The sequence below is a fragment of the Hordeum vulgare genome, chromosome 5H (genome assembly GCF_904849725.1).
Source record: "Hordeum vulgare subsp. vulgare chromosome 5H, MorexV3_pseudomolecules_assembly, whole genome shotgun sequence".
Lineage (NCBI taxonomy): Eukaryota > Viridiplantae > Streptophyta > Magnoliopsida > Poales > Poaceae > Hordeum > Hordeum vulgare.
Genome location: NC_058522.1, coordinates 542785628 through 542799652, shown reverse-complemented (window position 1 = coordinate 542799652; position 14025 = coordinate 542785628). Strand labels below are relative to the sequence as shown.

Here is a 14025-nt window from a genome sequence, read left to right as displayed (position 1 = left end):
TGTCATACCAAATATAAATTACAATGCTTATCAAATAATTAACCCGTGAATAATATCCTACCTAATATCCATGTGTAGTTAATAAATAACGTGTATTGCAAGTATGGAATTACTAGTATTAGGGGTGTTTGTTTCTAGGGATTTTTTGGTGTAGGGATTAAAAAAAGTCCTTTTTAGTCCCATGTGAAACAAACAGGAGGGATTTTTATGGACTAAAAGGGGTATTTGGGACTAAAGAAAGAAGTCCCTATGGGAGGGTCTTTTTGGGACTTTTTTGACACTTTTTTCAAGAGTGTTCCTACTTTTAGCATGTCATTTAATAACTTCTAGTACATTATTAGGGGTAACATGGTCTTTTTGCATGTCATTTAATGACCTCTAGTCTCTGTTTAGTCCATGAAAATAAACGGTTAGGGACTAAGGACTTTTTAGTTGGGACTAAAAAAAGTCTTGGAACTTCTGAAACAAACATGGCCTTAGAAGTGATCAGGATCGTGATACAAAATCACTACTCTATCGATGATAACATTTTTTTCCGAAACTAAGGCAAAGATTGCCTCTTCTATTAATTAAGTAGAAGAGAGCTGCTCAATTGATTATAGAAAATCGGGCAAAATCAGAACAACAAGGGCCAAGCCCACCCCCTAAACGACGACATGTCGACTCACAGCCACACAACGCAACTCCGACTCTAACGGAGAACTGAAAAGAACAACAACACGCACGGCGCCACGGAAGATCATCGAACGGGCCACCTACAACCAGTCATCGTACACCACACGGGCCCGACGCCGCAGTTTTGACTCCACAGCAACAAACAATCCGAGACAATACCATGGACACACCAAAGAAGAGCCAACTACCGCAACCATTGCCGCTTCGTCGACCTCGCTCCCACCATCAATGTTGCCACAGAAGTCTCGACGCCATAGTGATACTCTCGGGGCCGCCGCTCCGACATCCACCGCTCCGTCGCGCCCAGCGTAAACAACCGGCACCGCCTTTTGGGGCTGCCGCCCCAACATACCACCGCTCCCCACGAGCAGGAACACCACACGTCCATGCTACTTAGGGCAACCGCTCGCAGACCACGAACGCCGCATCACATCCGGGGTCGTGCCCCAACACAAAGTCAGATCGCCCCTTTTGGGGCGCATCGACCGAGCCAACACCCCTACCGCCCAAGCGGGACAAGGATGCCACTCAATCAATGTCGAGATAGAGCCCCACCTCATAGAGTTGCTACTCACATTGTTCCCGAGATCGCCATCTCGACAGAAACCACCCGGAGTCGCTGCTCCGGCGCCCACTGTTCCTGACAACGAAGGGGTCCGTGCAAACTGCAGTATGGTGACTCTCCAAGGCGATGCCTCAAAGAAGGAAACAACGTAGCCGCCGCCATCGCCCGCTTCGACCATCCGAAGCTAGAAATTTCTCCCAGAGAGTCGTACAATGAAACTCCACGGCAACGCTTTCAAGAAGGGGAACGACGCCATGGCGCCACCGTTGCTGGCACCGACCGAAAGTTAGGGCTGGGCTTTCGCCCGGAGCTCCACGACACATCCGAATCCAAGCAGATCCGAAGCACTGCACAACACACAAACCCCATGGTCGACGTCCACCAGCTCTACCCGCCACCGCTCCTCGAGCGCACCGACGCCCCCGCGCCCACTCCCTTTAGCAGATCCACGATGCACGAAAGGCCTCCGCGCCGCGCCCTGTGCCACCCTGCAACGTCGTGCCGACCCTAGCCGGCGCCCTGGCCAGAGCGACAGACCCACGCATCCATGGCCACCGCGCGATATCCGCAGCACAATGCCAGATCCGCGGCCACCATACACCGTGCGCACCTCCGGCAAGCCGCCGCGAACCCAACAACACCGCGCCGAGCTCCGCAGCACCGCACCAGGTCCGCGGCCACCACGCCCCGAGCGCGCCTTTGACAAGGCCCCGTGACCGCGTCGTGCCCAAGACGCCGCGAGCCGGACGACGCCGCACCGAGCTCCCCACCATTGCTTAGTCAAGCTGCCCCGCGCCACCTGAACGCCTCGCGGGAGGGAAGGAAAGATCCCGCCGCCGCCGACGCCGCACGAGCTTTGCCCGACGAGGCACATCGACGATGGCGAGGTGGGGCGTGGGAGAAGTGTGGGTGGACGGTGGCGGTGGCTAGGGTTGCTCCTGTGCGCTCGCGGGGGGAAAGCAACTCACAAAGTAGATGTTATGAGATTGACTTTCAGTATGATGATAACATTCAAAAGCTGTCAACAAGCATTGCGGATGTCCAACTACAAAGAAGATGGTAAGGGAGCTCATAGGTTATGCTTCTTGTTACTCTACATGCCGATCATTTCATTGATTTACTCAGTTCTGCAACTTGTTGATCTCACTGTTTAGCCCCGTGGGATGGAGGGCAAGCCTTTTACAACAATGGGATCCAACAACATGTGACTACAAAAGAAGTTCCAACAAAATATGCGCAATATCGTTGAATGTGAACAACAATATATTTCAAGGGCATTACAGATTTTTCACTGATTGTTCCACACTGAAAAGCATGCATTGAAAAAAATTGGTTAGCTTATTATCTAGAGTTTATTTTCGCAGCAACTTATGCTTATTTTCATGAAAGGTATTTACTCATCATAGCTCAAAAGAACTGAGCCTTAAAGAAATATGTTATTTTAAAACGACAGCGTATTCCGTGAACGAGTTTTAAAAACTTGTCAAATTTAAATGTATGGTCAAATTGTTATTCATATATGTATTTTTAGTATTTTGTGCGCTATGGTCAAATTGTTATTCATATATGTATTTTTAGTATTTTGTGCGCTACATCGGAGTCTGACGAAATTCGACAAGAAAGTTGCCTAGCCAAGAGGAACAAAAGGTTGGAACTATCTAACATCCTGGTTGAACCGTCACGCGGTCCAATTGCACGTCCTTTCTAGCTTAAAAAACACGGTTCCAGTTTTCTTGGGTACGCCGGCCAGCCTATTCGATTTTTTTAACTGTATATGCGTGAATCCCGAGTAAACAAGTGCTCAAGTCCGACGAAATCTTAGCGTCAAACATAATGTCAGCTCTGCTCATCAGCAGCCAACAAGCAAAACGAGAACGCAAATAATTTTCCCGGAAGAAGCGGCATTTGTTCAAGTAGTTAATATATCATATACTAGCACCAAAAGGGTAAGAACCCTAACATGGAAAACTTGAGAGAAGGACAGAAACGAATTCATCTGCTCACTGACGATCAGATCACAACATCCTGCCTGACTACTGCTGGGCGCACTGCACCCTCTGCCCGCCGCCGCCCGGCATATCCTCGTCCTCGTCATAGGCCTCCTGCGCCTGCTGCTGCTGCTGCCTCCGCATCTCTTCCTCAATGTCTATGTCGTAGGCCATCGTCTCCTCGCACTCGTCTAGCTCCATGTCCGTGTACTGCGATGCCGGCTTGGGCGGGAGGACCGTCTCGAGGGCCTTGCACTGGTCCAGGCTCAGCGAGTCGGGGAAAACAACCGTGAAGTGGATGTAGAGCTTGCCCTTCATGAAGGGCCTCTGGTACATGGGCATGCCCTCGTCGTTGATCGCCTTGAATGAATCTGCACAAACAATTGCCAATCAGCATCAGTTTGAATATATACCAAAACCAAACTGAGCACTTCTTCCAGGTTAAGTCATCAACACTTACCAGGCTTGACAACTTCCCCGGGGTTGGACTTGATGAGCAGCTGTCTGCCATCCAAATGAGCTAGGACATATTGGAAGCCACAGAGGGCCTCCGTCAGGGTCAGGGTGTGCTCATAGAAGAGGTCGTCGGCCTTCCGCTTGAATTTGGGGTGCTCCTTCTGCTGGAGGACGAAGATTATGTCTCCAGTGACGGTATCAGGCTGCACACAACAAAAGCAGAGAGATCAGACAATGAAACATGCACAACAGAGAGCAAAATGTAACATAGAACAGAAGTTTGACCCATACCGCTTCATCTGCCTCTCCAGGGAAGGTGATCTTCTGTCCATGCTGCATACCCTTCTCGACCACCACCTCCAGGACTTTCTTCTCGTGAACCACCTTCTCACCCTTGCACTGCCCGCAACGATCCTTATCACTGATGGTCTCACCACTTCCCCTGCACTCATTGCAGGGCTGCTGCATTTGCTGTATCATTCCTGGTCCCAGCTGCCTGATCTGGACCTTGTAACCAGCACCTTGGCAGCCGGCACACTTCATGGAAGCCCCAGACTTTGAACCCTTGCTGCAGGACAAATGGAAGACGGTTAAAATTCAGAACTTGCAGCAGCCGCTAAATGCGAGGTTGCACACACAAGGGAAGACAACATACCCATTGCACTTTGAGCAGAGCACATTGCGGGCAAGAGAGAGTTTCTTCGATGTTCCATTGTACAACTCCTCAAGGCTAACCTTCAGAGGATGAACCACATCCTCACCCCTGCGCTGACGCCTGCCCCTGCTGCTGCCACCACCTGTAGAACACAATGCCATGGTTAACTCAGGTCAAAATATAGGCAGACAGCAATGGCAAAGAGAGTGATTCAGTTGGTTCAAAATTGAGGTCGTGGAAGATGTCAAATGAATTACCTCCAAAGGGGTTGCCGCCACCACCAAAGAATGATTGGAAGATGTCAAATGGATCGTGCATTCCACCACCTCCCATTCCCTCCTTGAGGGCATCCTCACCATACTGATCATAGATCTCTCGCTTCTCAGGATCACTCAAGACCTCATAAGCCTGAGCTAGCTCCTTGAACTGCAATACAACAATCATTAGTTAGCCATCTCAAGCAGAAAACAATGTTTGACGCAAACAGATCAACCAGCCAAAGCATCAGTACCCACTACCCAGCAAAGCTTGACGACTTAACAAGCATTAGTTGTTAGTTTTAGCTTTGACCGATCGAAGCATCGGTAGTCAGCATTTAGTTCAGCTAGGTTGGCATATGGCGATATGAATTTAACAAGTTGCCTGCCTAGTACGAGTATGACATTGCATAATGTTTGAATAAACAAATGATGACAGCACTCTCAACAATTGTATTCGTCTGGATTCTCTACGTTTAATCATCATCAATTATCAAATTGTGCATCGAGAGGTACAATAGCAAGCAATTTAACAACACACACACGGATTACTTCTACATCAGCAATTCAACAAAAAGCACCAGCATATAATGGAATAGATCGTAATGAATTGCTCAATTTAGCATCTAAAATCATCGAGCGTACTAAGTATTCTCAACAATTCCGAGCACGTGTATAAGGACGATTTCAAAGATTCCATGCCGAATGTTGAACAAATGACAATTCAATGTTCTTTCTAAAGCCGCTCCCGATCAAAAAGCATAATTCTTCCCCGCCTAAACCTATCTACGAAACACGCATCCACCAATTCCTTGGCCTAATCCAATCGTATCCTACACCGGCGCGGCCCCGGGCCAGATCCATCTGCCGTACCAAATCTACCAGCCTAGCAATCCCCGTCGAGAACAGATCGGCAGGAAAGGGGGGAAGAGATCGGGCGGGCGCTCACCTTCTCGGGGTCGCCGCCCTTGTCGGGGTGGTTCTTGATGGCGGCCTTGCGGTAGGCCTTCTTGAGGTCGTCCTGGGACGCGTCCTTGGGCACGCCCAGGATCTCGTAGTAGCGCGTGCTGTCGCTCTTCTTCGGCGGCCCGCGGCCGAACATCTCGCCTTAGGCGATGAGCGCGAACCCTCCAAGCTCGGCGGAGAAGACGAAGGGGACGAAACCCTAGCTGGTTGATCCGGTGGGGGACGGGGTCGCCGGTGGGATCGGTTTGTGAGGAGGGGTGGGGGAGAGGGGGCGGTGGTAGTTATAGCGGAGCGCGGGACGGGTGGCCGGGAGTGAACGCTCTCGAAGATGCGGGAGGACGGGGGAGAGGGCGGTTGCGAGCCGTCGGATCCGGATCGGGCGGCGGTGGGGGCGGAGGGCCGAGCTTCCAGATGCTTCCGGGGTGTTCTGGCGAAAGGAGGGGCGATGCGGGTTCCGGGAAGGGGAGCGCGTGGTTGGGTTGACGCTGGTAAAAGAGGTCCGACCTGGCGGCCTGGGTACTGTACCGTAGCGAGCGCGGGCCCGACCGGAGGGAAGCATCCGATTACAAGGATTCTCCATCCAAAGATGTTGGAAACAACGAGCGATGTTTTGGTCTTCGGAGTAGTAACGTAAAAATATATATTAAATGTTTTTTAAGAAATTTGAAATTTTTGTAGATGATTACATTACCGTTCAAACATGCATGATAATTTTCGTGCGATAAAGAGTAGCGGTATTTCGTCGGTAAAAAGATAATTTTGAGGTGACATTTTAGGGTAACTTTTGATGTTCAATTTATTTTTCTTGCACAAGCCAAAATGTTAAGCTTTTTGCTTCAAAAAATACTGGTACACTAAGTACATAAATAAATTTTGTCTTGATATTTTTTTAACCTTTTTTTGGCACCGGCAGCATATGCTCCTGGAAGCCGAAATGCATTTCCAATAGGAAACATCGCTTCACACATGGCCTCATACCAAACTTTTTGATACATAAACCCGGAGTCGTATAACTTGTTGGAATCGAACCTCACAGTTTGAATCCGTGAAATCGATATCCTGACCTTTTTTAACCCGGCCAATATCAACCATATATTGATCGTATACCTGTTTGTTGCACTGGAATAAAGCAATCCCGGACGGGATTGTTGTAGTGGAATAAAGCAATCCTGGCCGGGATTACAGGTTCTCTCATTGTACACGTCATATATATCGTCTTTCCCTCTGTTGTGTTGTCGTGTCGAGCTCGCCGAGCGATGTTGCAAGAACCAGCATCGCGGTGCATGTCAAACTCCACAGCACGCCCCGACACCCATTGAAACGCCCAAGCCGAGTAAGAGGCCGTGCTCATAGGCGTACTCACGCATCCACTGAACGACACCTAGCTCACTGCCGCCGATACAGATCGATCAAGCTTTTTTTTAGAATAAAGGCTCGGGACGAGCCTGGCTTTGAATTAATAAATCAATCAACCAACAAGGAAATTACAACTCAAAAGCAAAACAAACTAGGGATACGGTATACTCGTTGAAGATACAAGCCAATAGGTGAGCAGCTAAAGAACATAATCTAATAAGAACAAGCAAAATAAAATTAAAGCTTTGAATAAAAAGGCTTGCTTGATCCATCAACAAAGCACCGGTCTTCAGGTGAACAAGGGCTGCTCCATGAAGCAACAAGGTCAATACAACAAACTAGAAGCTTCACGAGCAGAAACGGTTGTAGGTCCAAACAGAGATTCATCAAAGACCCAAACTTAAGCAGCACCATCATCACCACATGTCAATACGTGCAAAACTCAAGCCTCAAGTGGAGCGGGGGAGTTCGCAGAGGCGCCTCCAAGGAGTAACACGGCACCCAAGGGCGCCGACATCATTCACAACAACCGAAGTCTTGCAAAGCTTCGCCTTTTCCCCAACATCCAGCCCAAACTGGCCACAATGTCGACCAAAATGAAACGAGCACACGAGGCGTATAAATAAAACACCGACAACCACCTGGCAAGCCGTCGAATCCAACAACCAGAGGATCAGACGACCGGATCGACCGTTCGTAAGACACTCGACTGGTATCGACCGAAGAAGGCAACATGAAGAGCCGAGGTGAGGCGTGAAGAATTCACAGAACCAACACAGAGGAAGACAAGTTGGAGCACGAGGGTGACAAACGACACAAAGGACGGGGAACCCTAATGGCTACGCCTCCAAGGAGAAATTATCTTGTCAAGACATAGTCATCACCTACAATGGACATAACCTTGCGGATAGCCTTGCGGAGCTTTCATTGGGTTCCAACGATCCATCACATCACCACCACCAAATGGATTGATGAGAAAGAAGACACAACCGACCATCACTTGAAATGCTCCCAAGCGTTGTGGGCACCGTTCCAAGCAAACATGGCCCCCTCATGGCCCGCCAACACCATGAACCACAGATTCAAGCCAGTAGGTCACCCGGTACTAGCACACCCGGATCCACCTTGATAACCCACAAGTATAGGGGATCCCGACAGTCTTCGAGGGTAGTATTTCAGCCAAATTTATAGATTCAACACGAGGGAAGCCAAAGAATATTTATGAGATTAGCAGTTGGGTTCGGGGAAGGGGGCGCATGGTTGGGTTGACGTTGGTAAAACAGGTCCGACCTGGCGACCTGGGTACTGTACCGTAGCGAGTGTGGGTCCGACCGGAGGGAAGCATCGGATAGAAGGATTCCCCCTCCAAAGATGCTGGGAAACATTGCTTCACACTTGGAATCGTATGAAAGCCTTTTGATAGATGAAGTATAGCCTGTTTTAAGGTAAACATTGGCTTTCGGCGGACCGGCAAAAGCGTTGCGCCAGTCACGCATGCGTCACTGGATCTGTCGCGATCAAACACACCCGAATAGCGTCACGTCATGCTGGAGAACGCTTCGGTGTTTCTTATCTCCATCACTGCACAACGTGTCCGCTCATTTTTTATTCCATCCTTCTTGTTGAGGTCGCCGCTTTCCCTTGTATCTCTTCTTTTTTCTCAGATCCACCATATGTTCTGCTCCTCACAACAGGGCAGGACCACAGCAGCAGCACCAGCGCCACCACCGCTGCATGAAGATCCTCCTCTTTTTCTTTCCCCGTGTGTACGGTCATTGATGATGAGATGATGTATATACTTCTCGCACCTCGTTGGTTATCCCAAGTGGAAGGTTGAGATGTAGTCAGCAGCAAGTTTTCCCTCACACGAGAACTGTAAGGTTTATCGAACCCGGAGAACACCTAGGATCAACAAGTAGGTGTCTTCCACCCTGGCGCTAGCAGAAGACGTGGACCTGCACACACAACAAATAACTTTGCTCCCAACGAGTATAGAGAGGTTGTCAATCTCTCCAGCCTTGTAGTTTGCAAAGGATCAAAACACAAACGGGAAGGTAATAGTGATTGCAACGGGAAAGTAAATGAAAGCGGTAAATGATGGAGGTGTAAACAATGATGGTGATATGGACCGGAGTCACATGATGTTCACTAGTGAAGTCTCTCTCCCAAAATACGATAAACAACTATGCTTGGGTAAACAAATCACAGTTGGGCAATTGACAAAATTACGAACGTGTTGGAATTATGCCCTAGAGGCAATAATAAATATAGTTATTATCATAATTCCTGTATCAAGATAATCGTTTATTATCCATGCTATAATTGTATTGAATGAAGACTTATATACATGTGTGGATACATAGACAAAACACTGTCCCTAGCAAGCCTCTAGTTGGCTAGCCAGCTGATCAAAGATAGTCAGTGTCTTCTGATTATGAACAAGGTGTTGTTGCTTGATAACTGGATCACGTCATTAGGAGAATCACGTGATGGACTAGACCCAAACTAATAGACGTAGCATGTTGATCGTGTCACTTTATTACTATTGTTTTCTGCGTGTCAAGTATTTGTTCCTATGACCATGAGATCATATAACTCACTAACACCGGATGGATACTTTGTGTGTATCAAACGCCGCAACGTAACTGGGTGACTACAAAGATGCTCTACAGGTATCTCCAAAGGTGTTCGTTGAGTTAGTATGGATCGAGACTGGGATTTGTCACTCCGTGTGACGGAGAGGTATCTCGGGGCCCACTCGGTAATACAACATCACACACAAGCCTTGCAAGCAATGTGACTTAGTGTAAGTTGCGGGATCTTGTATTACGGAACGAGTAAAGAGACTTGCCGGTAAACGAGATTGAAATAGGTATACGGATACTGACGATCGAATCTCGGGCAAGTAACATACCGAAGGACAAAGGGAATGACATACGGGATTATATGAATCCTTGGCACTGAGGTTCAAACGATAAGATCTTCGTAGAATATGTAGGATCCAATATGGGCATCCAGGTCCCGCTATTGTATATTGACCGAGGAGTCTCTCGGGTCATGTCTACATAGTTCTCGAACCCGCAGGGTCTGCACACTTAAGGTTCGACGTTGTTTTATGCGTATTTGAGTTATATGGTTGGTTACCGAATGTTGTTCGGAGTCCCGGATGAGATCACGAACGTCACGAGGGTTTCCGGAATGGTCCGGAAACGAAGATTGATATATAGGATGACCTCATTTGATTACTGGAAGGTTTTCGGAGTTACCGGGAATGTACCGGGAATGACGAATGGGTTCCGGTTGTTCACCGGGGGGGGGGGGGGCAACCCAACCCGGGGAAGCCCATAGGCATTGGGGGTGGCGCACCAGCCCTTAGTGGGCTGGTGGGACAGCCCAAAAGAGCCCTATGCGCCATAGGAAGAAAAATCAAAGAGAAAAAAAAGAGGAGGTGGGAAAAGGGGAAGGACTCCTCCTTCCAAACCTAGTTGGACTCGGTTTGGAAGGGGAGATCTCCCCCCCTTGGCTCGGCCGAAGTCCTTAGGGGTCCTTGGACCCCAAGGCAAGGCTTCCTCTCTTCCCCCTATATATACGGAGGTTTTAGGGCTGATTTGAGACAACTTTGCCACGGCAGCCCGACCACATATCTCCACGGTTTTACCTCTAGATCGCGTTTCTGCGGAGCTCGGGCGGAGCCCTGCTGAGACGAGATCATCACCAACCTCCAGAGCGTCGTCACGCTGCCGGAGAACTCTTCTACCTCTCCATCTCTCTTGCTGGATCAAGAAGGCCGAGATCATCGTTGAGTTGTACGTGTGCTGAACGCAGAGGTGCCGTCCGTTCGGCATTAGATCGTGGGACTGATCGCGGGACGGTTCGCGGGGCGGATCGAGGGACGTGAGGACGTTCCACTACATCAACCGCGTTCACTAACGCTTCTGTTGTACGGTCTACAAGGGTACGTAGATCACACATCCCCTCTCGTAGATGGACATCACCATGATAGGTCTTCGTGTGCGTAGGAAAATTTGTGTTTCCCATGCGACGTTCCCCAACAGTGGCATCATGAGCTAGGTTCATGCGTAGATGTCTTCTCGAGTAGAACACAAAAGTTTTTGTGGTCGGTGATGTGCGTTTTTCTGCCCTCCTTAGTCTTTTCTTGATTCCGCGGTATTGTTGGATCGATGCGGCTCGGACCGACATTACTCGTATGCTTACGAGAGACTGGTTTCATCGCTACGAGTAACTCCGTTGCTCAAAGATGACTGGCAGGTGTCAGTTTCTCCAACTTTAGTTGAATCGGATTTGACCGAGGAGGTCTTTGGATGAGGTTAAATAGCAACTCATATATCTCCGTTGTGGTGTTTGCGTAAGTAAGATACAATCCTACTAGATACCCATGGTCACCACGTAAAACATGCAACAACAAAATTAGAGGACGTCTAACTTGTTTTTGCAGGGTATGCTTGTGATGTGATATGGCCAATGATGTGATCTGATATATTGGATGTATGAGATGATCATGTTGTAATAGATAATATCGACTTGCACGTCGATGGTACGGCAACCGGCAGGAGCCAGAGGGTTGTCTTTATAACTAACGTTTGTGCTTGCAAATGCGTTTACTATTTTGCTAGGATGTAGCTTTAGTAGTAATAGCATGAGTAGCACGACAACCCCGATGGCGACACGTTGATGGAGATCATGGTGTGGCGCCGGTGACAAGAAGATCGTGCCGGTGCTTTGGTGATGGAGATCAAGGAGCACATGATGATGGCCATATCATGTCACTTATGAATTGCATGTGATGTTAATCCTTTTATGCACCTTGTTTTGCTTAGAACGACGGTAGCATTATGAGGTGATCTCTCACTAAAATTTCAAGACGAAATTGTGTCCTCCCCGACTGCGCACCGTTGCTACAGTTCGTCGTTTCGAGACACCACGTGATGATCGAGGGTGATAGACTCAACGTTCACATACAACGGGTGCAAAACAGTTGCGCACGCGGAACGCTCGGGTTAAGCTTGACGAGCCTAGCATGTGCAGACATGGCCTCGGAACACATGAGACCGAAAGGTCGATCATGAATCATATAGATGATATGATTAGCATAGGGATGCTTACCACTGAAACTATACTCAACTCACGTGATGATCGGACTTGAGCTAGTGTAAGTGGATCATGAACCACTCAAATGACTAGAGAGATGTACTTTTTGAGTGGGAGTTTAGCGAGTAATTTGATTAAGTTAAACTCTAATTATCTTGAACATAGTCTAAGTCCACTTTGAATATATTTGTGTTGTAGATCATGGCTCACGCGACAGTCACCCTGAATTTTAATACGTTCCTAGAGAAAGCTAAGTTGAAAGATGGTGGAAGCAACTTTGTAGATTGGGCTCGTAATCTTAAGCTAATCTTACAAGCTGGGAAGAAGGATTATGTCCTTAATGCTGCGCTAGGAGATGAACCACCCGCTACGGCTGATCAGGATGTTAAGAACGCTTGGTTAACACGTAAGGAGGACTACTCAGTAGTTCAATGTGCAGTCTTGTATGGCTTAGAACCGGGACTTCAACGTCGCTTTGAGCGTCATGGAGCATTTGAGATGTTCCAGGAGTTGAAGTTTATCTTTCAGAAGAACGCCCGGATCGAGAGGTATGAGACCTCCGATAAATTCTATGCTTGCAAGATGGAGGAGAACTCGTCTGTCAGTGAACATGTGCTCAAAATGTCTGGGTACTCAAACCGTCTAGCTGAGATGGGTATTGAACTCCCGCAAGAAGCTATCACTGACAGAATCCTTCAATCACTGCCGCCAAGCTATAAAAGCTTTGTGTTGAACTACAACATGCAAGGGATTAACAAGTCTCCCGGCGAGTTGTTTGCGATGCTGAAAGTCGCAGAGTCTGAACTCCGTAAAGAGCATCAAGTGTTGATGTTGAATAAGACCACTAGTTTCAAGAGAAACGGCAAAGGCAAGAAGGGTAATTCAAAGAAGAGCGGCAAGCCTGTTGCCAATCCGACGAAGAAACCCAAAGCTGGACCTAAGCCTGAAACAGAGTGTTACTGAAAGTGTGTTATATCGACTAGAGGGGGGGGGGTGAATAGGAGATTTTTAGAATTTCATCGCTGAGGAAATTCCTTTTGAGGAAATTCCTCACTGATGACTAACTTACAGCGGAAACAGTTAAGGATCAGTTGTGCAATTGTTCACAACAGCAGTATTACAGAGTGAAGATTATGAAAACAGATTACACAGCAAGCAGGCACGCAGAATACAGATGATGATTTACTCAAGTGAAGAATTTGGGGTTGAGGAAATTCAGAGAAAGTCTTCAGCAAATTCTTCAAACAGTCACAGTGAAAGTCATCAACACATAAGACAGAGAATGTAAAGAGTTGAGGAATTAGAACTCGATTCTTGGTGAAGACTGTTGTTGATGACCCAGTTCCAACTGCTGTGACAGTTGTACATCTGGTTTGGAGCGGCTTGGTATTTAAACCAAAAGGACACCCAGTCCCGGGACACACAGTCCCTACCGTATTCTCCTTGAGCTAAGGACACACAGTCCTCGCCCAACACTCGTGGTAAGTCTTCAGGGCAGACTTCCAAACCCTCGCAAACTCGGTCACCCGGCGATCCACAATCGACTGCTGGATTGCTCTAGACCATGACGCCTAACCGTCTGGAGGATGCACAGTCCCCAAAGGTAAAAGGCTTCAGTCCCACACATGAACAACTTCTTCAGTGATGCTCAATCACTAGGTTTGGTTTGTGGTTTCGGTGGGTGGTGTATTTCCTCACTGATGATTTACTCTCGAAAGCTCTGAGGAATTTGGGTTGCTCTTATGACAAGTGTCAGTTTCTAGCGGAGCAGCCAACCAGCTAGTGGTTGTGGGGGGCGGCTATTTATAGCCTGGGAGCATCCCGACATGATTTGACATTAATGCCCTTAAATAATATGACCGTTGGAGTGGATAAGATCAGTGACTTGGCGTGGCTTATCGAAACGGTCGGGACTCTCAACTGTGAGAGTCCTCATGTCACTCATATTCCTCACTTGAGGCTTTTGGTAGGATTTGGCTTGGGTTGAGCATCATGAGG

General features: G+C 48.1%; 1 protein-coding gene across 1 annotated transcript; it reads right to left on the bottom strand.

Moving 5' to 3' along the window:
* Window positions 1–3111: 3111 nt before the first annotated feature.
* LOC123452599 (dnaJ protein homolog) lies at window positions 3112–5827 on the bottom strand. The gene is made up of 6 exons (XM_045129277.1): window positions 5546–5827; window positions 4597–4765; window positions 4340–4481; window positions 3976–4252; window positions 3689–3887; window positions 3112–3599 (listed from the first exon to the last, which is right to left on the bottom strand). The coding sequence occupies exons 1-6, from the start codon at window positions 5696–5698 to the stop codon at window positions 3274–3276; spliced, it is 1266 nt and encodes a 421-aa protein (XP_044985212.1). The 5' UTR covers window positions 5699–5827; the 3' UTR covers window positions 3112–3273.
* Between the last annotated feature and the right edge of the window lie 8198 nt (window positions 5828–14025).